Source organism: Lynx rufus, unplaced genomic scaffold (assembly GCF_022079265.1).
Source record: "Lynx rufus isolate CCGP_SWC_20201006 ecotype Redwood Valley unplaced genomic scaffold, mLynRuf1.p SCAF_4, whole genome shotgun sequence".
NCBI classification, from domain to species: domain Eukaryota; kingdom Metazoa; phylum Chordata; class Mammalia; order Carnivora; family Felidae; genus Lynx; species Lynx rufus.
In genome coordinates this window covers 11,404,572-11,429,444 of record NW_025814856.1, presented here as the reverse complement: position 1 = coordinate 11,429,444, position 24,873 = coordinate 11,404,572, and the positions used below count along the sequence as shown (strand labels likewise).

Here is a 24,873-nt window from a genome sequence, read left to right as displayed (position 1 = left end):
AAGTCCTTAATCCCCACCCTAACCCACTGGGGTCAGTAGTCTGATTCTGCCTTTTAATGCTGAGCAAACCGAGGCCAGAGCTTAAGGGACCCTCCCGGGCTCCAGAGTGGGAAGGTGGCTTTGAGCTGGGACACGCCAGCCTTGGAGGCCTGAGATCCGGGTGGTGTCCTGCTTGTAAGAGGTGGGCGTTGGGAAGGCGTCTAGACTCACATAAGGTTCCTGCCCAAGCCGGCCCTGGCCGCCCTTCCTGCTTCCCTCTAGGGCCAGCCCCGCTGATCTGGCTGCTGGGGGGCGGCGGGGGGCGGGGGAGAGCTTCAAGCAGAGCCGCTTTGGCGTCTGTAACGTTGGGCGCTACCGACCACCTTCCTGGGACTTGGACCGTTCTACTGGCTGGTTTCTTCGGCCGCGACGCCTCCCTTCCCTGCATGCTGCTGCTCAGATCCCATGGCAGTCTTTGGGGTTTCCGCATGCCCCTTAGGAGTTCCTCGCGGTTCTAGGTCTGTTCCGCCCTCTGGGTGATCTCCTTCAATACTGTGGCTGCTGAGATCTCCGCACAGGTGATTCTTGGAGGAATCCACATAGCCCGGCCATCCTTCTGTGTCCAGCTGCTTTGTGGACTTGGCAAAGGTACTTTGACAGGTCCACAACCGAACGTGTCAACTTCTACTCAGACGGGCGAGGCCTGAATTACCTTCCGAGGGAAACGGAAGCCGGCTCAGACACTTCTCTTTCACCCTCACATGTGGGTTCTAGTAGTTGTTGAATCTTGCTCTTCTCTGCACTGGTCTCCTGGATTATTCTCCAATCCAGATTTCACTCTGTGGTATGTTTGTTCTAAAACACTTATCCACTACCCGTTGGTGGTCGGTTGGGATCAAGTCATTGCCATCTGGCCTTAACCTACGTTATACCTAGGTATGCCCTAGGTTCCGCATACACTTCATGGGATTGGGAAGCTCCCTGAGACCTGAGATCAATTTAACAAACACTGAATACTTCTGTTGAATGCGAGACTCCAGATGGACTAGAACGGTATCTGGATTTTAGACTGCAGCCCCAGGGAGTGGGCAGGAGGGAGAGAAGGAACTTCAATCTAGTGATGGTAGGGCACCTAGAGAAGGGGAGGATACTTTATTCATTGACATTCCGCTTCTGCCATCGAAACAAGCTCACAGCGTCCGCCAAATGTTGAATATGAAGGAAATGTTTTTAATTGCACTTGGTGAGCAAAAAATTGTCTACACACACGAATGTTTGGCTTTCAATTCTCTTTGACTCCTTATCCCATCAGATCGTGAGACCAGTATCAAAGCAATTCTGGTAATGAAACTGCAGTCACCTTTGACACTCTCTTCTAGTTACCTGCCAGCCAGTCAGCTGTCTCAAGTTATCTTCCTCCAGATCACTTCCTTTTCATTCCCAGGCAAGCACTATCTGGGATTAACTGAAACCACTTCCTAACTGGCCACACCGCCTCTAGTCTACCCCCCCCATTCTAGTCCTTCCTGAAAATGACTAAGTGGATTTTCCTAATGTGTTTCTTTGTTGATTAGTCTTCAGCGGCTCTCCACTCCTGACCAAATTAAGTTGGGGCTCTCATCACTATGGACCAGTTTGCCTTCCAACTTTCCTCCTTCCTTCCTTTATATACGCAACACACAGAAGCCTTACGCAGGCAGGCCTTGTGCCTTCCTGACTCAAGCAACAGGGACCATTTTCCCTGCTCCTGTCTCATCTATTAAAATCCTAGTTATTCTTCACAGCCTGGCTTAGGCGGGACTGGGTATATAACAAAGGACAGGAGCTTATGAATTAATGAGGCCAAGTGCTCTCACCTGAATATAGAGGTAATAATCCTATCATGAAGTCACGGTATAAAGCAAATAACGTTTGTTAATCATCTTGGCACAGTAATCTTTCCATCCTACTAACGTTCGCTGAACCAGAATGCCTTACGTGTCCCCCCACCCCCAAACACATTCTAAAGTTCACACAAATGATAGTTTATGTAAAAATTTATTTGACCAAAATGTAGAAAAAGTGATACTATTACATATGATACAGTTGCAAGAATCTAAATGAAAGGTGTGCGTTTTATTTAATTGCACAATTTGCTAGTGTACCTTCTGGGTAGTGTGATGCTTAATAAATAGGAGTGAGGGGCAGAGAATTTGGATAAGCTAGAAGCAGGGTGATTTTGTCAGAATTGTAAACTTGAGTTGGCCCCCACACTGCTGGGGAATGTGGAATGTTTCAGCTCTGAGATGTTACCCCAGAAAGCAGAAAGACAACAAAGCCAAAATGCAGCTGTGCCTACAAAATGCTCCATATCCAGTTTAATCAGGAGTTTCTTGGTCTTTCATTAACTTGGTCCTGAAGCAGGAATTAAAGTCCTACATAAGTAAATCTTCAGTTTGCTATTCCCGGAAGTATACAGGAGAGGAAGCGAGGCCCATTGCTCTATCTGTACTTTGCTGTCAGAGAGGACCCTTCTGCCCAGTAGTTGTCAGCATTGCTCAATTATTGATGGCTCGCAGTCTTTTTGATAGGACTTCTCTGAATGAGACTGAATTCTGCCACATTCATTCCTGCTAAGCAGATGGTCTCAGATCAGAGCAGACAAGCATGGGTCATTATTGGAATAAGAGATCTGCTCCTCAGAGAACTTCAGAATGAAAGAAACCTGTAGAGGAACATAGGATCTATCCAGAAAATATCTGGGTAATTATTACGATAATTTCCCAAGCATTCTCATGCTACCTGCCCAGAGGATGTTTGTTCTGCATGGTGGTGTGTGGGAAAGAGCCAGGATGATAAGGTTGATCTATGGTTTATGACTTCCCACAAGGCAAGCCCTTTTCCCCCTCCTCCCTTTTTTTATGCTCTGGATGGAAAATCCCTACCCATTTTAATGGGATGGTCCCTGGCTACCTGTCGTGTGACCAACAGTGGCCCAGAAGGTTATGTATTCTGCGGCCTTTTAAGTTTACCTGTGACTAGAGTTGGTTTTTGAAAGTATAAGGTTGTCTATTCTCCCAGGAACCAAACGCCCGCAGTCTCTATAGGCGTATGCTCAGTATGAAATACCCTGCCTACCTTATGAATAAATGCAACTTAAAGATAAAAATAGAGCTGAAAAAGCTGGTGCCATTTGAAAAAAGGAAGGAATGAGATTTAACGGGGTGCTCAAAGCTTCTCTGATACAAAATATTTGGTCACGTACTCATAATTTGCTTGACATTTCCAGCAAAGCGAAGATTTCAATAGCAAAAGAAACTTCTTACAAGAGAAGAGAAAGACACAGAGCTCTGGAGTTTCTGTTGGAACAAGACTCTTCTGTTTTGGTTATATACAGTTAAGTTCGTTTAGTGTCTGATCCAGTGTCTGATGTAAGCCCACATTCTCTTCTTTGGCCTGGGCAAGTTTTTCTGGTGAGGATTAAGAGTGGGGGGAAAAATAAATTAATAAGCATCTAAAATTTTGTTAAGAGAAAAAAAAAAAAAGCTTCTAAAACCCCACACCGTCGGAGTGAAAGTCATAGCGGAGAAAGTACTCCACATTTAATTATAGCAGAACACCATCTAATAACAGGGTTTGAGTATCAAATACGGGAGTCAGATACGGTTTTGAGATAAAACACAGAGTCTTCAACTACATTTGAATTTCAGGCACACGACAATTTTATAGTATAGGTCTATCCCAAATGTTGCATGAAATATACTTAGGCCAAAAAATTATTCATTGCCTATCTGAAATTCACATTTAACTGGGTGTCCTGTGTTTTAACTTGGTAAATCTGGCAGTCTAGAGTTAGAACACCTGGATGTAAGCCCCAGCCGTCCCTCTGAAATAAGGCATTTAATCTTGCTACATCTCCGTTTCCCCATCTGTCAAGGATAACGACAACAATGTGTGGTGTGGGAATTATCATAAGGAGATAATAAATGAGACACCCTACAGAACTTCTGAAGTGCTACACAAACATCAGATCTGGGAAACAGGACATTTCTCCCCTAGTGCCAGTTTGGTGGCCTTTGGTAGGAAACTATAATCCTGAAACCCGTTTTCTCCTTTGGAGCTTCTGCGAACGGCCATTTAAATTCCAGGCATAATTGTGTTTTTGTGTCCGTGTGTCCACAGCAATGTAGTCAAACCCCAGAGAAATGCAGCATGACTAAAATCTAAGATTACGGGTGAATTATTAAATGACCGAGCTGATAAAATAAAAAATTTAAAAACTAAAACAGTGAGATGCCATTTAGAGCTATGCGTGACAGAGCTCAGGACAGAACCGGTTTGCAGTGAGTGATGGCTGATAAGAGGACTAGGCCAAGAATCATTAAAATACTGGAGGAAAGCAAAATGCCTCCTAAAAATGTGATAGGATCAGCTTGGACATTTTCAGAAAGGAAAAAAAAAAAAGGCTGCGAAGGTGGCAATCTTTCAACTACAACCGCTGGGCCTTTCATCCGATGAGGCCCTTAGAACCTCAAGTTGCTACGATCTGGGCGGATTCTGTCAGAAAGGAAGAGTGACCCGGGCCCGACTAATCTGGACGGACGGCGCCAGTTCGGCGTGAGCCAATGTCTCCATGGTCTCTCCTAATCTTTACCAACCAAGACATCGCTTTCGTTTTGCAGAAAAGTGAAGCGGCTCATTCAGGGTCCCACGGCTGAAATGGCAGGGCTGGGATTCACACCCAGGTCTCCCCACTACAGATGCTGACCTCAACTCACCACTTAGATTCCCTGGCATCTACTTTGTGGTAGGTGTCAGATAAAATAACAGGTAGTCGTAGATTTCTGTAGCCCTAATCTCTGTACATGAGGCTCCACCTAGTTGCTCAGTTAAGCTGAACGACTGGATAAGCAGGGCTGCAGTTATTTCAAAGGGTGGAGGATACCTAGGTCTGGAAAAGTCCCAGGAACAAATATACACAGAGAGAAAACAAAAAACACCCACACCCCTTCATAGGCTAATTTTCCCAGGGGCGTAAGTATGGCAGTGTGTGAGGGGAGTGGCTTATGCAAAAATTCAGGGGGGGATGATAGGACACCAGGGAGAGGCTGGGAGTAGAAGGGTGTGGGTCGTTTAAGGGAGATGGACTTTGGAGGGGTGAATACAAAGAACCCACCTGAATAAGAAATTACCGGCTGAGGAATAAGCTACAGTGACAAAAAAATCGATCTAACTGGAGATTTTCCTGCCACTCCCAGGTCCAAGGGGCAGTCTACAAGACTTGACACTAACATGTCAGTGTTTCTGGGATAATTTGGGGGTGGGTACAGGGAAGTGGATAAAAATATTTGAAATGTGCATTCTTATGGAAAAATGTATGAGCTTTTGGTCACTTTCAGTGTGACCTCTTAATACCCACAGGCTAATTTTTTTTTTTAATATACCCACAGGCTAACTTTATGAGTGCTCACCAAACCAAGGCAAGGTTCTCGGTTCTAGTTAAATCAAGTATGAGGAGATGTTAGCATCTCAGGCAACTTTGTTTGGAACTCAGGAATGCATCCTTTCTCTTTGTCTGGCTTTCCAGCAGCCTCCACTCCCTTTCCCTGCTAATGGGATGCTCTTTAATTCCTTGTATAGTTGTCTTCTAAGGGCAGGGTATAGAGGTGAGGTTCCCTGGTGAACTTCCTCCCAGGACTGGGAGGGCTGGATAGATGTCCCGTGAACAATGAAGATATAGGGGACCCTAGACACCGTTCTCAGAGAGTAACACAGAGAACACGTGTGAAAAGGCGGAATAAAGAGACCACAAAATGCCATTGCCGCTTTTTGAATCCGTAGATCAAAACCCGCTCAAGAGTAGCCTCTTTGTAGACACGAGCCTGCCAGTTTTTGCACATTCTGCTGACTCTATTAAGCTGCTTAAGAGGTCGGATGAGTCTCCATTCAAAAACAATTTCTATTTAAGGAAATACTGCTATCGGCACGCAGATATAGTTCGCTAGCAACATATTTGAGAGCTCATGCCAAATTGGCGTTTGTTTTCGTATCGTCGGAAAAGAATCATGTGGGCATAACTTTCTTTTTGAAATGAGCTCTTCATTGGAACCACCCACTTTCTGTTGTAGCCACGGTCCAGGGCATCACAGCTACGGCTCAAAAGCGGCAAGGGAAGAACATGAAAATGAAGAGGGCCTGGACATGAGGAGGCCTGTCTTTATTTCAGTCACACAGTCACACAGTCACAGACACAGCAGAGGAAGGCTTGAAAGACCAAACCAGGAGGCAGACCACTGGAGCTTCGAGAAGCCCACGGGACTGTAGGCACCACAGTGAGAAGGCAAACTTCAGTATTGCTAGGACAGAGGGCGGCACCCCAGCTCCCTCTTAGAGAGAGGTCATGTCGTTGAGAGCATGGTCCAGTTCCTCGCTGATAGCTTTGTACTTGAGCTTCTGAGCATATAGCTCATCTAGAGGGCGGAGGTCCCCAGGGAGACAGTTCGGAAGAAGAGGTACAGGGGACAGAACGTGAGGGTCGGAGTGGAGTGCCACAGATGAACAATGACAGGAAGGAAACAAAAGTGAGAAAAGAAAGCATGAACTAAAAGAAAGCTGTGTCCTATGTCAAACACATGAGAAAACAAAAGATCAACGGAGAGGTTTCCAAGTGGTTTGGGGCCCTGCAGGGGATTAGCTATAATGAACCTTTGAAAGAATGGAGACTAGAAATGAACACAGCGTCTACCCCCAACCTCCCGCCCCAGGTTATTTCTGACTTTCAGTGATGTCACCCAGTCCAAAGGTTATATATACTTTGGAACGGGGGGATTTTCCCTTATATGGAAACCTCACCTCCCAAACCAAACACTGGACACACAGTCTGGGGAATAAGTTCTGTACCCTTTCTGGGTGGGACAGATGGTTTTAGGAGATGTTTGAATCCCAAGATTCTGGAATCTCCTGGTTATTTTATGAAGAATGCGGGACAGAATTTTTTTTTTTTTTTTAAGTTGGAACTCTTCAAGAAATTCTGGGATATGTGGGCACCAGACTTGCAGACTGGAGTCTTTATTCAGTCTCTACATTCTCTATGCTTCCATTTTCTCATACTGTGATAAACTCTTGAGCGCTCTGGGAGAGAGCTTCTGTAAAAATGTAAGGCATTTTAAAAATGCAAGGCGTCTCTCAGGAATGAGCAAATTGAAGGAAATTCTGAAGACTTTTAAAATCAGCCATATTTGGGCCTCCGTATTCACATGTGGAGCTAATTAAGCATGAGATCTTTTACTTCTTGAGAAGTGGCGACCCAAGTCTGAATTTGACTTGCACGGTGCTTCTGACCTCCTGCTGTGCCCTCACCCTGCACTTCACTTTCCTAAGAGGAACAAAGCCCAGCTCAGTCCCTCCACAGACTCCTCCCACTTGCCAGGAGATTGTCCTGCAGAGGGAGGCAGAAAAAATGCAATGACATGGCAGTGTCATACCTTCCAGGTCATCAATCGTCTTTTCCAGTTTTGCAACCGTTCTCTCTGCAAATTCAGCACGGGTCTCAGCCTGGAGGAAAAGAAAGGAGTCACTATGATGGCTTCGAGACCAGCCGCAAGAGAAACTCGAACTAGCCGGGTACGGTCACGCTCACCTCTTTCAGTTTGTCGGACAAAAGTTTAATTTCTTCTTCGTATTTATCCTCCTTTTCAGAATACTGCGGGAGAAACCAAAGGGGTACTTTAAAAAAGGGGGGGACCAAAAAAGAAAGAAAGAAAGGAAACAGAAAAAAAAAAGAAAAGAATGTAGGTTCTCTGCTCCTCAGAGAAAAGTGTGTGCTTGAAGCACCACGAACACACCTAGGAGGCCGAGTGGATACAGCAGCACCTTTCCGGGCAGAAGAGATGGGCACAAAACTGAGGAGCGCATCTGTAGGGGAGCCCTCTGGGATGGAACCTGCGCACTCTCCAGTCTCCCAGCCTCAGGCCTGAGATCGCCCCCTGCCCCAGCACGGAATGCTCCTTTCCCCGTCACTACATGTCAGAAATTATTTTTGTTTCGCCAGGTTCAACTCAGATCAGCACTAGCTAACCTTTATAGCTGCTTGCTCCGTTGCCAGATATCCCCAATCCCATTTTACAGATGAGTAAGGAGTCATAGAGAGGTTAAGTACTTTGTCTAGGGTCACATGGCTAGGAAGTGACCAAGCCATGACTGGAACCTGACTCTGGAATCTGAGCTCCTGGCAATCATCATGCTTTATAGCCCTTTGACACGTCACCTGCTTGTAACACATTTCCCAACTTTCCAAGGTCCCTCTGTTGGAGTCTTCAAGCACTGTATTACAGGGCCAGTCTCTTCAACTCAACTAGACTCTGAGCCCTTGAGGAGCAGAAGCTATATCATCGCTGTTACATCTATCCCCATGGCCCAGGACAGCATTTGGCACGCACACATAAGCTACATTTGCTCATCAAATATCTTAGTATCCATGTTAGTACTAATGACACGGCGCTAAACAAGACAGATATACTCCCGGTCCTTAAAACTTACAATCTGGCGAGGAAGGCATATCGTTAATTGAGTTAATTATGACCAACACGATGAACCACACGATAGGAAAAGAAGTAGGCGGGGCTATACAGCCAAGAAACCCCTAACCTAGATGTTCAGTGCAACTGGAGGGCCCTGGGGTGCGGGGGGCGGGGGGTAGGGTGAGGAAGAAATAAAGATGGGGAATTCACAGGGCAGGCCACGGAGGGGTGTGTTCATTGTTCCGGATGCGGTTCTCTCTGGTAATGACTGCTTTGGATACTATTGCAGCCTAAAAAGCCCAATTCCACCTCTCGTATCTGCTGCTTGACCTGTGAGAGTGCATTTCTGGGGGATCCAGGGGAATCGTTTGAGAGTGAGGCTCTGCATTTATACAATTATGCTCAGCTCTCCCTAGGAAGTGCCTGACCAGGTACCAATCTCATATTCCATCTCCACCCTTGTAGAAGGTGGGGACGAAGATGGCACCAAGACCCCACCGAAGAAGGACTTCGGACATCTCTTTTTATGGAGATGTCCAGTCTAGCCACTGGACATCTCTTTTTATGGAGGGAAAAACCTTGTGGCTGGGCAGCAAAGCTACCGTTAGCAAACACAGGTCAGATCCCTGAGACCCTGGGCATGCTCCCGTGTTCCTTGGGGGGAAGAAAAGAAAGTCCAACAAATCACCAACTCAAGCCAGCCACCAACCTTCTCAGAGGCAGCCTCGAGTGATTTCAGATTGTTCGTGACGTTCTTGAGTTCTTCTTCCAGGTCACCACATTTTCTGTGCAGAGAGACAAAGGAATCTGGCGCCCTATCCACCCTCATAGCAGGCAATTCCCGTCAAGGTTTTCAAAAAGGAGGAATCCCCGCTGCCTAGGGCCCCCAGAAGGAATGCGGGGGAAAAATGTTAATGGCTTTTTCTGAGCCGGAGTGCCGTGCACTTATCAAAACCCTGTCGTGCCTGGCAAGGGCACAGCAGGCCGAGGAGTATTTGGAAGGTTTGTAAAGCACTCCTGGGCTCTCGCCAGGGGCGAGGCAACTGGGACTTGTGAAATCTGTGAATTATGAGGCTGACTCCAGAAGGTGCAACAATGCCATGGAGCACGGGAGGAGAGAGCAATCGGTTTGCACCCGACCCTCCGGGAGGCAGGCTCGAGAACGATCTGCCGGATTCCCCTCTCTCAGCGCGGCGGGATTCCTCACCCAAGACCAAGGGGAGACATTCTTGTTCCCCCCGAGCTTGCGTGACTGTGGTCAAGCTTCTCACCTTTCCTCCCCCAGGAATGTGTCCCAGCCAAACAATGACATCAGGAACAAGGCAGTGAAACACGACAGGGAAGCCTGCCTTTCAGAGGCAAATGTTCTCTTAAGAAGGCACAGCTTCCTGAGATCATCCTCTCTGGGAAAATAGGACTTCCCGGCCTCTCTGCTCCTGCCTGTCTCACTCCTATTTCCCAATACCTTTGTGGGAAGAGTCAACACGTAGGCAAGTGCTTCCCAGGGCAGTAAGAACAGACACCCTGTCAGCCACGGGGACGAGAAGCAGGGGCTGAGCTCTGAGTCCCAGATGCCCCTCCACTTGGCTTGAGCACTGGCCTTACCAAGTCGGAGTCAATTCCCAGTGCAACCAACTCCCTCCCGCTCCGTCCCTCTCAGTCCCGCTCTGCCACTCACAGTTCGGACACCTCTGCGCGCTCCTCTGCCCTCTCCAGCTCGCCCTCCAGGATGACCAATTTACGAGCCACCTGCGGACAGAAAGGACCAACTGGGACCCCAACAACCGCGTCTAGGAGGATGCCCCCCTCCCCGCTTGCAGACGGTGAGGCCCCTCCCCAGACCATCTGTGAAGACTCTGGCCCCGGAGGGAGGCAGACAGGAAGGGAAGCTGACCATGGAGGCCAGCAGGAGAGCAACAGAACTTTCAAGGTCCCCAGACCCACAGGATTCCCAATGTCAGTCAAACTGTGCCAAAGCACCCGGCTGCGGGACAAAACGTGATCTGACCAGTGGGTCTCCCTACCAAGTCAGACAAGTGCCACAGAGTTCCCCGGGACTTTCTGGCATTGCGGAAGATTGTCTCCTAGCCGAGTGGACATCTCCGGAAGAACAGACGTGGACGCAGAAGGACAGCTGCCCCAACCAGGCGCCTCCTTCAGGCGGCCCCGGGGCTGTCCTGCTCACCTCCTCGTACTTGCGGTCGGCCTCCTCGGCAATGTGCTTGGCCTCTTTGAGCTGCATCTCCTGGATTTCCATCTTTTCCTCATCTTTCATGGCCCGGTTTTCTATCACCTTCATTCCTCTGCAAGGAGCAACCTTGTCATTACCGCCGCCCCCCCCCCCCCACCAGATTACCACCCTCGTATACCTCCAGACACCTGCTCATCCAAGCACCTCTCTGACGCCCACCAAGAACCTGTGCTCCGCACAGAAGATTGCAGAGGTGTTCTTCACTTCACCTTGGCCTTCACCTTCACAACTGCCCCACGAGGCAGGAACCTCATCCCCCACTTTGCAGAGGAAGAAACGGAGCCACAGGGAGGCCAAGTAACCTGCTCAAGGCTGCGTAGCTAGTAAGTGGCAGAGCCAGGACTCGAACCCTGGTGATCTGGCTCCAGGGTCCCAGCTCCCATCCTCTACGGCCCCTCACCGACTAGTAACAAGAAGCGCGGACACGCCAACGGTTACCACAATGGGATGAGGGGTCTGGGCCAGCGCGGCTGTGGGAATGATGAGTTCTGCTGCACTGGGGGAGGAGGTGTGTATGCGTCCTGGGAGGCTTTCCAAAAGAGAACACAGGGGAACCCCAGGAGCGTTTCAAAAGCAGGAGCGAATGGAAGCCAGAAAGAGGAACGGGAAGACGAGGTAAGAGGCAGGTACCAACAAGGTGAGGGGTGAGGACGGCCCGATCGGAAGTGGATGCGTCCAATTTGGAAAGGACAGTGTCCCGGGGACAGCTGGAAATCTGCAACGCAGCTGGCTTACCAGGAAACGAGCTCACTCTGGCAGGCACTGCTCGGAGCGCACTAGGGCAGCTCAGATACCCCGAAAGAGGCCAACCCAGGACAACGTATTGATGCGCGTCATGCCTGCCCAGAGTGGAGGACCGTATACGTCTTGCTGTTTAATAAATACTTCCATTCGGGCTGTCTCTTCCATTCCTCAAAACGCCCTTCCCATCTGTACAGAGCCTTAACCTCCGTGGACGGGCAGACTTGGAAAACCTTTGCAGCTCTGGAGAGATCAAAGTGGCTTGCCCAACGATTAGTACGTGGCTGTGGAAGGACTGGAATCTAGACCCTCCAATTCCCACGTACAGAATTCTATCAAAACTAGCCATCTCCAACAAGGGGGTCACCAAAGGCCTCTGGTGACATGACACAAGTAGGTGGGTTTGGTCAACTCCTGGAAGGGAGACATCTGGCCAGGCTGGTCTGACTGTGAACGCGGGCAGCGGCTAACCCAGGCCCCAGGCACAGCCCCGAGCAACTTGTGGCCGGGCCCTTCACCCTTCCTGGCGGCCGCAGCATAGCCTCCGCGAGGGTGCCCAAAGTTCCCGTCTGGGGAACCGGCAGAGTCAATTTCCAAGACTCCCCAAGTAGTTTCTAATCTCCGGTATATGGGCCACAACAGCACCATCCGAAACGAATCCCCTGGAGGGGTTTATACCAGGAAACCACCGTGGACCGGCCAAACGAGAACCCTGCTGCGATCGTGTGGCAGATACAGAATGACCACTGGCCCGGCCCACACCATCACCGCACAAGGGACCCATTTTCCACCGCGCAGAGACGGCTGCTTCTGTGAATTACACAATCTGCCCTCAGTCCTCCAGAGCCCGCGCCGAGGCGTGCAGAGTTAGCCTGCTCCGGAGGAAAGAGCATCCCGCCAGAGCCCCGAATGCATGCCACAGAGGTGGTTTGCATGCGTCCCTGACGTACAGTTGTCACTGCCCAGCAGCCTGAAGCCTGCCTGGCGGCACGGTTAACCAGCATCCATGCACACGGCCCATTTCGAGGGTGGCCCGTCCCCCCCCATCCCCCCCGGAACTTGATATCTGGAGGTGACCAGCGAGATGAGATGCATAGTGGCTTTCAGAGGACACATGAAGTGGCACTCTGCGCACCGGTCTCCGGTGACAGTCCTACGTGCAAGTCTTACATCTACCCATTTTTTAAATTTTCTCTAGCGGGAGTTTCCTTCACAACCACCAGGACGACAAACGCCCCTACGCGGCGTGGCAGTTGACAAGGCACTGCCGTGCATGGTCTGTGTGTGCACGCGCGTCCACACCACCCGCATTCGGTCTCACCCCGGCTCTGGGGTGTCAGCCCTGCGGCACAGTCCCCGCTTCCGAGAAGCCAATGCCGAAGCCGCCAGGCTGGAAGCATCCTCACCTCTCGCTCTCATCCGCGGCCTTTTCTGCCTCCTCCAGCTTCTGCAGGGCTGTGGCCAGTCGCTCCTGAGCCCTGTCCAGCTCCTCCTCAACAAGCTGGATGCGTCGATTGAGAGCGGCCACATCCCCTTCGGCCTGGGGAGATGAGAGGTGCAGCTGGGTTAAGAAGGAAAAGGCCAGACGGCACCAGGAGTCCCCAGTGCACACGGCACTCGTCCCTCGGTTACCACGCCTCCCCTGACAAAGCCCACCCGGGAGTGCAGGCGGTTAAGGGATTCACGCTCCCATCTGGAGATTTCTGTATGACCTTCCCTGAAAATGTTCGGGAATTTCCACCGCTCGGTGACAAAGGTGTGCATCCCAGGACGGGTCGGGCAGCCAAGTCAACACGGAAGAGAGAAGAGTATATACCACAGGAGGTGAGAAGACGGTGCTGGCCTCTCTGGGATGCCTAGACAGTAAGGCCACCAGTGCCCTGGCTCCACCCTGTCCCATAAAAAGCTCCGGGGGGGGGGAGCACCTGGATGGCTCAGTCCAGTAAGCAGCCGACTTCGGCTCAGGTCATGATCTCACGGTTCGTGAGTTAGAGCCCCACGTCTGGCTCCCTGCTGGTGGACTGAAGCCGGCTTGGGGCTCTCTCTCTCCCCTCTCTGCCCCTTCCATGCGTGCTCTTTCTCTCCAAATAAATAAATAAACAAACTTTAAAAATAATACACAAATAAATAAAATAAAAAGCTCTGCTCCCAGTCACCTCCACGGCAAGATAAATGCAAGAATATGGAAGCTTCAGTTAAATGTTGGCCACACAATGTGAAGGAGGAGGGCAGCAGGGTCCAAACACAACCTTGAAGGTCTGGCCCAGAGATGACGGGACAGACAGATGTTAAGGAAGGAAGGAAAGAAAAGTTGGTTACAGGCACGAGAGGGATGTCTGAACAGGGAAACTGGCTTTTCAAGTTATTTTCACCTACAAGGAAGGGAAAATGGTGGCATACATAAAAGCACAAACTCCAGGCTCAGAAAGTGCTAGGTCAGAATCCCCGTTCTGCCGATGCGTAGCCATGTGGCATCGGGCAGGTTGCTTCACTGCTCTGAACCACCCCCACCCTGGTCCCAGCACCATGAAGACCCATAACTGAAGGGTGTGGCAGTGACTCTACCCGGCATGTGGGAAGTCCCACAAAAGGACAGCTCTTACCGCCATGATTTCACCTCACTTAATCCTCTAGTGTTATAGGGCCACCTGGGTGGCTCAGCCGGTTAAGTGTCCGACTCTCGATCTCTGCTCAGGTCACGATCACACGGTTCGTGGGTTCGAGCCCCACGTTGGGCTCCGCGCTGTCAGTGAGAACTTTGGGATTCTCTCTCTCCCTCTCTCTCTGCCCTTTCCTTACTCTCTCTCACTGTCTCTCTCAAAAGTAAATAACTTAAAAAAAAAAAAAAATCCTCCAGCATTTTACGGTGGGGAAACTGAGAGGTTCAGTTAGGTGAAGTGATTCTGTTCAATGTCACAGAACTGGTGAGAAATGGTCTCACGAACGCCAGCCCCCCCGCAAGATCTTCCCTTGTTAAACCCGAGTCCTCTGGGGCTTCGAGGCCAGCCACCCTCAGGAAGAAATACTAAAGAGCTGGTGAGATTTGACTCAACTGAGGGAAGACGTGTTAAGCTACACTGGCTTCTTCATATCAAGACAAATAATCTCTGAATGGGGAAAGCCATAAAAATCAGCAGGAAACCACTGCCTTCCCTCTGAATTTTTAAAAAATATTTTTCTATCAGTTTGTGCTAGATTTGGTTTTATTTGATTAGTAATTTTTTTAATGTTTGTTTATTTTTGAAAGAGAGACAGAGCGCAAGCAGGGGAGGGGCAGAGAGTGAGAGGGAGACAGAATCCGAAGCGGGCTCCAGGCTGGGAGCTGTCAGCACAGAGCCTGACGCGGGGCTCGAACCCACGAACTGAGAGATCAGGAACTGAGCTGAAGTTGGACGCTCAACCGACTGAGCCACCCAGGCTCCCCCCCACTGCCCCCTGAATTTATACAGCAAAAAAAAATGGAGTAAAAGAATGAGGCCAGAGATGCTGAAAAACACAGAGAATCAGGAAACTTTTCTCAGCTCCAGAGTCTTAGCAGCAGATGGAGAGAAAACTCCCACAGGTGTCTCTGATCGCAACTTCCTCTGTTAAAACCACCGATGAACTATTTTAAGAAACTCACCCACCCCTTCCAATGAGTGGGTGCCTTTTATTCTTTCTGATGATATGATTCTTTAACTCCTTCAGCAACAGGGCAGGAATTGATTTTTTTCCCCCAACAGTTTTTTAGCACATTAGCAAAACCTCATCATCAGCACCACTACCTAATTCCAGAACATTCTCATCACCCCCCCCAAAAGAAACCCCATCCCCGCCAGCAATCAAGGAATTGCTTTTTAACATCAAACAAAGGTGCCTGACTCATGAATTGTCTTCAAAAAAATAAAAGCGAGGCTTTCTTTACGTGGGGAATTCTGAGTCCTGATAACCATGCTTGTGGCACACTTTCAACCGCCTGGAATTGAAAGAACGCTGGTACATAGGAGGATATACATCCATACATATATATGTATTTTTGAAAAACTGCTAGTCACTGCTAGTCATTTTGGGCTCCACCCCTTCCTGCAATCAAAGCTTCTACACTCTACAAAGGATTTCCCTTATAAGGTAAAAGAGGCTTGCTAGATACATGTGGCAAAGGAACAGGAAGATGTCGGTTAATCACACAAAAATCTAAACGAAACCAGCTGTCGGGAGGAGACCCAGAAGTCTGCCACACGCCGGCTCTTGGTTTTCTCCACAAGAGACTGAGAAAGGTTTTTTGTTGTGTGTTTTTGGGTTTTTCTTCCCTTCTCTGGGCTCAGTTCCTTTGCCCAGGAACTTTTCTTCAGACTTCCCCATCCTGACCAAGAGGCGCATGCTCTGAAAAGCAAACTTTTTAAGAAGTCCACAACTTTCCAAAAACATCTTTCCTCCCAACTGGACTGTCCTCCTCCTATGTCTTGGCTCGAGGCTGAGGGCCATTTTTAAGCAGAAGTAATCGTCCTCCAGCGAGATGACTTGGGATGAGATCAGAGGGAGGGTTATGCCGGTTCCTTGTGTGAAAGAGGCCAAACCAGCTACTGTTTGAGGCTTGCACCAGGTTTCTGAGGCCTCTTCACGCCAGAGCAACTTACAGGATTAAACACCTCCACTCAGGCCAACACTGAAGCCGCCTGGGGCTCGCCTCCAGCCTTGACAATACACATGACACCTTTTCCACTTCTGGGGTCCTCATCCTTCCTCTCAACACTCCAGCTTTCAGGGGCCCTGGGCCCTCTCCCAACTTTTTTGCACACCTAAGTCCCTCTTCCCAGCAAAGCCTTATTCTAGAATAATGCTCAACTTCCATTTTGAAGCCTACCCCACCGAGCGGCGGCTTCCCTGTGATGCTCCCACAACAGAACACTGAACCCCTCGGGTAGGCTAACCAGCCCTGTTTGTACCCCTCACCTCCATCAGACTGTGGGCTCTTCTGAGGTTACAGGGAGGGGAAAAATAAGCCCAGGAACTGAGCACCTACTCGGCGCCGGGTGCTCTGCAGGGAGGTTGTACTCCTGGGACCCTCCCAGCTCTCCTAGGGGGTCGGTACTGTCCCCGCTGCTTTACAGATGGGGAGACGCGTTCCTAGCGGTTAAGTACTTGACGGCGTTAGAATCCAGATCTCTCCCCAGCCCCAGGAGTTGCCACCATCTGTCCTGCCCCGAGGGGCGGTCAGAGGAAGCCGAGAGGGCGAAGAGGGCGCCTCCTCGTTCTGCCCCATTATCTGTCTCCGGCCCCGCAGCGTGGAGCGAAGGCACACAAAACCGTCTCGGGTCCAGGGCCCCGAGCTAACATTCCTAGGATCCTTTGGGAAGGCGGGGTCCCGCGGCCGTCGCTCGGCGGCCGTTCCCGCAGGGACCAGCTGGGGAGGGAAAGGCCGGCGGCTCTGGGCTGAACTTCCGCCCCCCGCCAGGAGCCGACACGTCGTCGCCGCGCCCCTGGGAACAGCTGGGAAAGTTCAGCTGGAGCCGGGAAGCCGCGTAAGAAGGGAGAAAGTGCGACGGCCCCTCACCCCCCTCCCCCGAGTCCGTGTCGGCCAGTCCAACCCCAGACAATGGAAGCTCAATGTTTCCACTCTCACTTCCCGCTCCTGGGTCCAGTCGCCGGTCCCCCCACCCCACCCCCTACCCGGGACCCCGGCGCCAGCCCGGAGTCAGATGGCAGCGCGGCGCCCCCCCCCCCCCCACATCCCCTCCCCACTCCGGGATCGCGCATCCTCCCCGGCCCCATCCCCCTATTACTCGCCGGGCCAGCCACGCCCGATCCGGAGGCGGCGCCCCCTCCCCCGCCCCAGGCCCGGGCCGGACAACCGCGGAGGAAGGGGGTCTCAGCAGGTCGCCCGGGGAGGGGGGGGTGCGGGTCCACGATCCCGGAGCGGCCAGGCCGGAGGGCGCGAAGGCGGGCTGGTGTGGGGGAGGGGGGGAGGACCGGGGAGCGCGGGAAGCGGGCGGCGCGGGGAGAAGGGGAGAAAGGAGCGCGCGCTGGGCCGGGGGGCGCGGGGCGCGGGCTCTCACTTTCTCGCGCCGCTCGCGCTCGCCGTCCAGCTCCCGCTGCAGGCCCTGCGCGCGGTCCTCCGCCTCGTCCGCCTGCTGCTGCAGGGCCTGGATCTTGCGTTTCACCGCCTCCAGGGAGTTGAGGCCGGCCATGGCGCGGAGGCGCGGAGGCGCACGCAGCGGGCGGCGGGCAGCGGCGGGCGCTCGGCTCGGCTCCGGCTCCGGCGAAAGCTGCACCAGCCGCGCCCCGGCCCCCCGAGCCTTTGCCTGCGCCGGGGCCGCCCCCGCCTCTCCCCGCCCCCGGCCCGGCCGCCGTCGGGGCGATGAGGTCACCCGGCCCGGCCGCCGACGTCAGCACCGCTGGGGGAGGGCCTGACGTCGGCACCGCTGGCCACAGCTGCTGGAAAGTGCCCCTTTTCGGGACTTATTTGGAGAAAGCGCCGGGAGGCACCGCCTTCTCCTCTTCCTCCTCCTCCTCCTCCTCCTCCTCCTCCTCCTCCTCCTCCTCTTCCTCCTGGCGCTGCCCGCCCGCCAGCCCGTCCGGCCCCGGGGCTCCTGCCCGGCCCAGCCGCGGGCGTCCCCATTACTGCGCACGTACGTCGGAGGCTTTCTTCTCCGTCAGCTCCAGCTTCTCCTGTGCGTCCTTCAAGTTCTCGGAGTATTTGTCCAACTCATCCTCCGTCCCCTTCAGCTTCTTCTGGAGGTGCGTCAGCTCCTCTTCCACCTGGGGACAGATGGGGGGACGCGTCAGCCTGGGGGCCACGTGCCCGAGGTGCAGGGGCGCCCCCCACCCCCCATTCACAAGAGCCCTCTCTCTCCCTCTGAGCCTCAGTTGCCTCATCTGCAAAACAGAGATAACAACACTAGGCACCACTCTAATGCTACCTGTTAATAGGATTTTTCACATTCTTCCCACCTCCTGGGACCAGCTGTGCTTATCTTTTGGGGCGGGAGGGGGGTCCCAGATGCTCTCTCGGAATCAATCACAGCTTTTGGGAAACAAGGCCTGAAACCATTTCCCAGGAACACACGTTCAGGTTTGCATCCCAGTTTCAGGGGTGCGGCCTGCTGGTGATCCCCGGTTAGGCAGAAATAGGACTCTCATACTCTGGGCCTGGACTGTCCCCCAAGCCCCAGCCTGTGCCCCCCCCCCCCAGTTCTGCCTCCTACACTGGCAGCCAGAAAAAATTTTAGAAAGTTTATGTTTGCCCTCCCCCTGCCTAGAACTACTGTGGCTCCCCATTGCCCAAGACAGTGGTTCTCAGACTGTCTCACAAAATACTCTGAAAGATTGAAGGGCTCAGACTCGCTCCACTCCTGTACTTGGGGGTCCTGGCCAGAAGAGAGATGCCCCCACAAAGACCATTTTCTTCGAAGGCAGAAGTTAAACCTTTAAAATTATTGCACATCTGGCTTATGTTCATTTTAATTAAAATGTCCCCTACTTCCCCCCAATTTTCAGTTCTATTTGTTTACCTTGGAGACTTGCTGCTCTCTGGGCACTCCCAGTGTGAAAAGTTCGAGTCTGTGGGATACAAACCACAGACCCCCTCACCTCTCCCTCTCCATCGCCCTCCACCACACCAGTTAAGAGTCAGCTTTCTCCATCACCTCCAGGCTGTACCTCCCTCCCCTACCCCTAACTCTGGTCTGGGGTGGCCCGTCCAGCTCGTGCTTTGATCTGACATATGTCCCCGGTCCTGTCCATGCTCCCAGGGTGGGCGGGAGGCCCTCACTTCATCCTCCTGCTTCCTTTTCCCAGCAGGAAGCCCAGAGAGGTAGAATGACTTTCTCCAGAACACACAGCACAGGATTTGAATCCACTTCTGAACAGGCCCTTAGGCCAGGCCTGCTTTCCTGCATCCCTTTCTGACTTCCTTCTTTTCTCTAACTTCCCGAAGAAGGTATGTTAGAAACGCTGATGTGACTTCTAGGTCAAGCTCTGAATCTGATCTGGGTTACACACTCACCCCCGAGGTGATGTCTAAAATGTGCCAGATGCTTTGTGTGTGTGTGTGCGTGTGTGTGTGTGTGCCTGTGCAAATTTTTTTTTTAATGTTCATTTATTTATTTTGAGAGAGAGAGAGCGTGCGCGCAAGTGGGGGAGGGACAGAGAGGGAGAATGTCAAGCAGGCTCTGTGCTCCGATTCACAAACCGTGAGATCATGACCTGAGCGGATATCAACTGACTGAACTGCCTGGGGGTGGGGGGGGGCACCTGTGCAGATTCTTAAAAGGCCCCCTGTCCCGTCTTCAGGGCCACTGAGTGTCCTGCTGCTGAGCTAGGGAGTGGGGAGGGGAGTGGAAGGAAGGACCTTCAGGCAATAAGCCCAAAAGCCTGGCTCCAAATCCCAGCTCTATGATACCATGTCCCCTTTTCTGACCTCAGTTTCCTCATCTGTAAAATGGAAGCCTTGATGTGGTGCTCTCCGAGTGCCCCAGTAGCTGCTGTGAAACTTTTGCCTTGACTGAGAAAATGAGCCAATTTCCTTAAAGACAGGTCAGCGTGACCCAGCATCCACCTGACTTCCTTCTGGAAGGAGCTGTGGGGTGCAGCATTTCGTAAGTGCCACCTATGTGCCCAGCGGAGCGCTCTCTTAACATGAAAGAGTGAGAGCAAGTTCTGTAGCATTGGGTTCATCCAGGTGCTGAGATGGTTGGGTGTTTGACAACATTTTCCGGCAACATTTGGACAACAAGGGGCGGGGACTGGGGTAATGTGGGCAGGGCGCTATGAGGCATTTAGAATGTGCCAGGCACACTGAGGTGCCTGGGTGGCTCAGTCGGTTAAACGTCGGACTCTTGATTTTGGCTCAGGTCATGATCTCACAGTTCAAGAGTTCGAACCCCATGTTGGGCTCTGTGCTGATGGTGCGGAGCCTGCTTGAGGTTCTCTCTCTCCCTTTCTTTCTGCCCCTCCCTCATGCATTCTCTCATAGAATGTGCCAGGCACACTACAAGTACTGTTTCACTAAAGCTCCATGTCACAGAAGGGTAAACTGAGTCCCAGAATGAGGAAGGGACTTGTCCCTGGGCCGTACAGATAGGGGTGACTGATTCCACAGCTGCTTCGCTTGATTTGGAGGCTACCCATGCCCCCTGCCCAGTGCACCCTCTTCCTGCCTACCTTCCACATCCTGCCCCGATGCCCCCTGCCCTGAGCAGCCTGCCCTGCTGCCCTGGGCAGAGCCTTAGTGCCCACCTTGGACCCTCCCAGCCCCTGTCCCTCCCTCTAGCCCACCCTGACTGTTGAGGCAGGGAGCGTCCCTCCATGTCTGGCTCTGTCTCTCCCAGCCTGGGCTCCCCTGGAGTTGCCTCGGGCTGAGGTCCCTCTGAGCCCCAGTATCACTCAGCATGGCACCGGGCCCAGGGCTCCCCGCGGAACCCCAGGGGAAATGCGCGGAATGAATCAATGACACAACCCCAAACCCTTCAGTGGTTGGAGCCAGGTATGAAAAATAAATAAGACTGACAAACCGGGTTTCTTTCCGTCTGTCTGGTTTCTGAGCACAGAGTGTGTGCTAGTGTATGCACCTTGCTGGGGTTGGGGGGCGGGGGGGGGGGTGCGTGGCCTTGGCCTGGCTCTGGGAGGTCTCTGACAAGTCACTTCCGTCTCTGGGCCTCAGTTTCCCTGCCTGTAAAACAGCTGGGAGGGTCATGGACTGCACACCTTAGTCTGTGTAAATGGGGCCTTAGGGCAGGGCTGAGGCAGGATGTGGGGTCAAAGGCCACTTGTGGCGGATGTCACTGCCCTGGGAGGGGAGCGGGCAGGAAGCAGGGGGGGCTGGGCCTCCTGGTCCTTTTCCCACACTGGACAAACAGGGCCTAGAATTGGGATTTTGCTGCAGGGTCCCCAAGGGTCAGGCAGGCCCCACGGCCCACGCTCTTTGGCCTCCTGAAGCATAAGGCTCTCCAGGTAAGTTGAGTCCCTCATTGCCTCCTGCCTCTGTTCCCAGGCAGGACAGGCCATCCGCCCCATGGGAATGTGGCTTCTGCTTTGGGCCTCTGGAATCTTGGGTTCCATGCCTGGCCATCAGAAGGTAGCCTGTGCCCCATTTCACAGATAAGAACACTGAGGGTGCAGAGAGGGGCAGCAGTGTGTCCTGAGTCAAAGTTAGAAGAAGATCCAGCCTGGATTCAAGCACGAGCCCACCCCAGTGGGTGGCTTCGTGGAGAGACAAGAACAGAATAAAAATCCAGCTGAAGGTGAGAGAACCTGTCCCTGCTTTGGGGCCGTACAGCTGGCTGAAGGCTCTGAGAAGCCTTTCCTTTTGAATTTGTGTCTGCCTGGGGAGATTATGCTGTATCAGTCACCCACACCTTAGTGAAAATTAGAGCCACAAACTCGCTTTTCTCTGAATCCCCAGCTAAGCATCTCATGGCAAGGGCTAAATGATGGATGGAAGCAGGCAGCTCAGGGCCAGCACAAGAGGGGCGGCTGTATCTGCCAGGGAGGGGAACCAGGAGGGAGGAAGGGAGTATGGCAGGGAGCGCTGGGGCGGGGCTGGCCTCTCCCAATGTGTCACAGACTCTTAGGGAAGCCCGGGGAGACTGGGGGATGGGGAGGCCCAAAGGGGAAGTAGGGTGGAGCAGGAAATAATCCTGCATTTATTGAGTGCTTACTCTGTGCGGGGCACCGGGACAAGGGCTCCACCTGCAGTCACCTCTCATCCTCCCATGGTCATGAGGGAAGCACCACGCTCACTTTCCTGTCTCAAATGTGGGGCCACTGAGGCACAGAAGGCCTTCCCTCCAGGGCGCCCCGTGACCGAGCTGTGAAACAGGGCCAGCCTGAGCTCACAGCCTGCCCTTTTCCCTGCCAAGCTGGCCTGGCATATGGGCTGGGCAGGGCTAGGAGTGTAGTGTCACTGTCCTGGGTGGCTCCCGGGACTTATCTGAGACCCTGATGCCCCTGAGGGCTGGACGGTTGACCCTGGGGCAGTGGATGAGCCCTGTGGGGGGCAGGGTGCTATGGAGGGAGCAGCACCCCCTTCCCTCCTCCCTCTGGCTGATCTGGCCGCCCAGACCCAGACAAATGACTTCTGCTCTGCCCCACGCCCTGGCCTTGGGACTGCCCAGCCCAGACCCCTGCCCACTGGCCACATTAGCTCCCCGATGCACCCCTACTGCCAGAGCGTCCTGGAAAGCTCGTCTCTGGAGCTCTGAGTCCAAGGCCACTGCCTGTCACTGTCGCCCCACCTTTCCCTTCTGGGTTCACAGCAGCAACGTCAGGGGCACCTGAGATACACAGAGATGCATGGAGATTCTCAGCTTCACCCTCGAGTCTCCAACTAGCCCAGTCCCCAGACTCTCACCCGCTTCCCCCAACAGCTGGACACAGCTGGCCCCACTACGCACCCACACTCGGCCACCCTTCCTGGGCGGTCACCAGTGTGGACCCACGGTCCACACATACCTGGGTATGCGCTGACACGGGGCCAGGGTCACCCACACTCACGCACAGCTCCACACCCTGACACACGCACATATACACACCGATAGAAACAATCACCCCAACATGCACACACACGCCAATACAAATAGAGTCACCTGAACACACACACGCTCTCCCCGACACACACACATTCCATTGCTGTCATGTCAACTTTGGCACAAGAGCACGGCCTCTCGCCCGCACACACAAGCCCACGGTGACACCACCACCAACACGCTGGCAGACTCACAAACACACCCTCACATACGGTGTCGGCCACACCCCCTCCTAGCACACACTTCCACGCTCACACCCTCGTCCCAACACACCTACGCGCACCAGCTTGCACACGCGTCCGGCGCAAAGACCCCTTCCTTGTGCTCGTGCTCACGCTCGCCCTCTCTCTGTCTCTCTGTCTCTGTCTCCGTCTGTCTCTTTCTCTCACTTTGCTCACACTGGCCCTGCTGGGGCCACCTCTCTCTCCCAGCTCAGGGACCCTGGAAAGACAGTGGTCCCCCTCGCTCCCAGCCAGAGCATCGCCCCTTGTCCCCCTCCTGACTCCGGGGACCAAGGCTTCTGAGAGTCCCCCCACCCCCACCCCCAACCCCGGCCCAGCACCTGGCCTCCAGGCTGGGAGCAGCCCAGAGACGGCAGTGGGCAGCCGGACGCGGCCCAGCCGTCGGGGCCTCACCTGCTTGCACTTCTCCTCGGCGGCCTTCTTGTCCGACTCGGCCTGCTCGGCGCGGTCGATGGCGTTCTCCTTGTCCAGCTTAAGCATCTGCATCTTCTTCTTGATGGCCTCCATGGCTGGGCGGCGGGTGCGGGCGCAGAGGACTCTGCGGGGTGGGGGCTGCGCTGCGGGTCGGGACTGAGCGGCCCGGCGGGGGCGAGGCCCTTATAGGCTCCGGGCGCACCGCCCCGCTGCCGGGCGAGTCCTGGAGGAGGCCCAAGCCCAGGCCGCCGGGCCGGCCGCCACTCGCCTGCTCAGGAGGACTTGGCCAGCTCACCAGCCTCCCCGCAGCCCTCGCCTTATTTGGGCCTAGGATTTTCTCAAAGGAAAAAAAAAAAAAAAGAAAGAGCCCGACCCGTTTCCGTTTTTAACCTGCTGACACAGGTCCCTTGTGGGTGTGCGGGCACAGCATTGGCTCAGGAGGATCCTGGCGGCCTGGCCTGCCGGGCCGGCCTCACCTTCCCCATCTGTGCTTGGGGAGCACGGAAGAGGGCTTGTGCGTGGGTGCAGGGTAGGGGCCAGGTGGGGTGGGGTGGCGCCCATCCTCCCTTCTCCTCCCCTCTGGTCCAGCCTCCAGGTATGGGGTCAGGACTCCAACCCACCTCCCGCTCTGCCCCAGGGGCTCCCTGGGTCACCCCCGCTTTCTGGTGAGTCTCTGACGCATCATCTTCTCCCTCTGTCTCTTTTCCAATGAGTGTCTCTCTCTATCTCTGTGTCTGTCTCCCCATCTCTTTTGGTCTTGTTTTCTCAGACTCCCTCTGGATCTCTTTGTCTCTCTCTCTCTCTCTCTCTCTCTCTCTCTCTTTAGGGTTTCCCTGCCCTTCTTTCTATCTCTGCCTCCTCCTGTGTTTCTCTGTCAGCTCCTCTGCCCCTGTGGGCCGGCACCACCAGGGCAAGAGTGACCTGGGTCATCTCTTGGGAATTCTTGGAAGCCAAGGCAGGCCCAGACCAGGCCCTGATGCCCTCCCTGCTCCGTTCAGTACCACTGGAAAGGAGGTGGCCTTAGCTTCTCAGCTTGTCACTCAAGACTCCTGCCCTCTGCTCCCCAGCTGTCCCCAACACTGCTTCCCAGGAGGGCTGCCATTTCCCCACCTTCAGGCCTTGGCATGTGTGGGCATCCCCCCAACCCCCTGCCATGCTCGTCCCTTCTGTCCTCCAGCAACCTGGGGTAAGATTTCCTGCCTTCAGAAAGGTGTATTCATTCATTCATCCATTCATTCACATGA

The 24,873-nt window shown here is 53.3% G+C and overlaps 1 protein-coding gene across 4 annotated transcripts; it reads right to left on the bottom strand.

Moving 5' to 3' along the window:
* Nucleotides 1-2,000: 2,000 nt before the first annotated feature.
* TPM4 (tropomyosin 4) lies at nucleotides 2,001-23,844 on the bottom strand. 4 transcript variants are annotated; one of them, XM_047095387.1, is made up of 9 exons: nucleotides 23,609-23,833; nucleotides 18,082-18,207; nucleotides 12,876-13,009; nucleotides 10,663-10,780; nucleotides 10,156-10,226; nucleotides 9,187-9,262; nucleotides 7,598-7,660; nucleotides 7,443-7,512; nucleotides 2,001-3,428 (listed from the first exon to the last, which is right to left on the bottom strand). In XM_047095387.1, the coding sequence occupies exons 1-9, from the start codon at nucleotides 23,720-23,722 to the stop codon at nucleotides 3,346-3,348; spliced, it is 855 nt and encodes a 284-aa protein (XP_046951343.1). In that variant the 5' UTR covers nucleotides 23,723-23,833; the 3' UTR covers nucleotides 2,001-3,345. The 4 variants fall into 4 exon arrangements, with proteins under 4 accessions (XP_046951343.1, XP_046951345.1, XP_046951344.1 ...); XM_047095388.1 differs by lacking the exon at nucleotides 2,001-3,428 and adding an exon at nucleotides 6,161-6,428 and having other exon boundaries at nucleotides 23,609-23,844; XM_047095389.1 differs by lacking the exons at nucleotides 18,082-18,207; nucleotides 23,609-23,833 and adding an exon at nucleotides 17,505-17,723.
* Nucleotides 23,845-24,873: the final 1,029 nt, after the last annotated feature.

Bases quoted from the DNA above. Each gene is read 5' to 3' on its own strand.
- TPM4 (XM_047095388.1), bottom strand. From the start codon at position 23,722: ATGGAGGCCATCAAGAAGAAGATGCAGATGCTTAAGCTGGACAAGGAG. The intron at 9,263-10,155 runs GTGAGTGGCAGA...CTCTCTGCACAG, and splicing joins CGCGCAGAGGTGTCCGAACT to AAAATGTGGTGACCTGGAAG. The intron at 6,429-7,442 runs GTATGACACTGC...TCCGCCCTCTAG, and splicing joins GACGATTGATGACCTGGAAG to ATGAGCTATATGCTCAGAAG.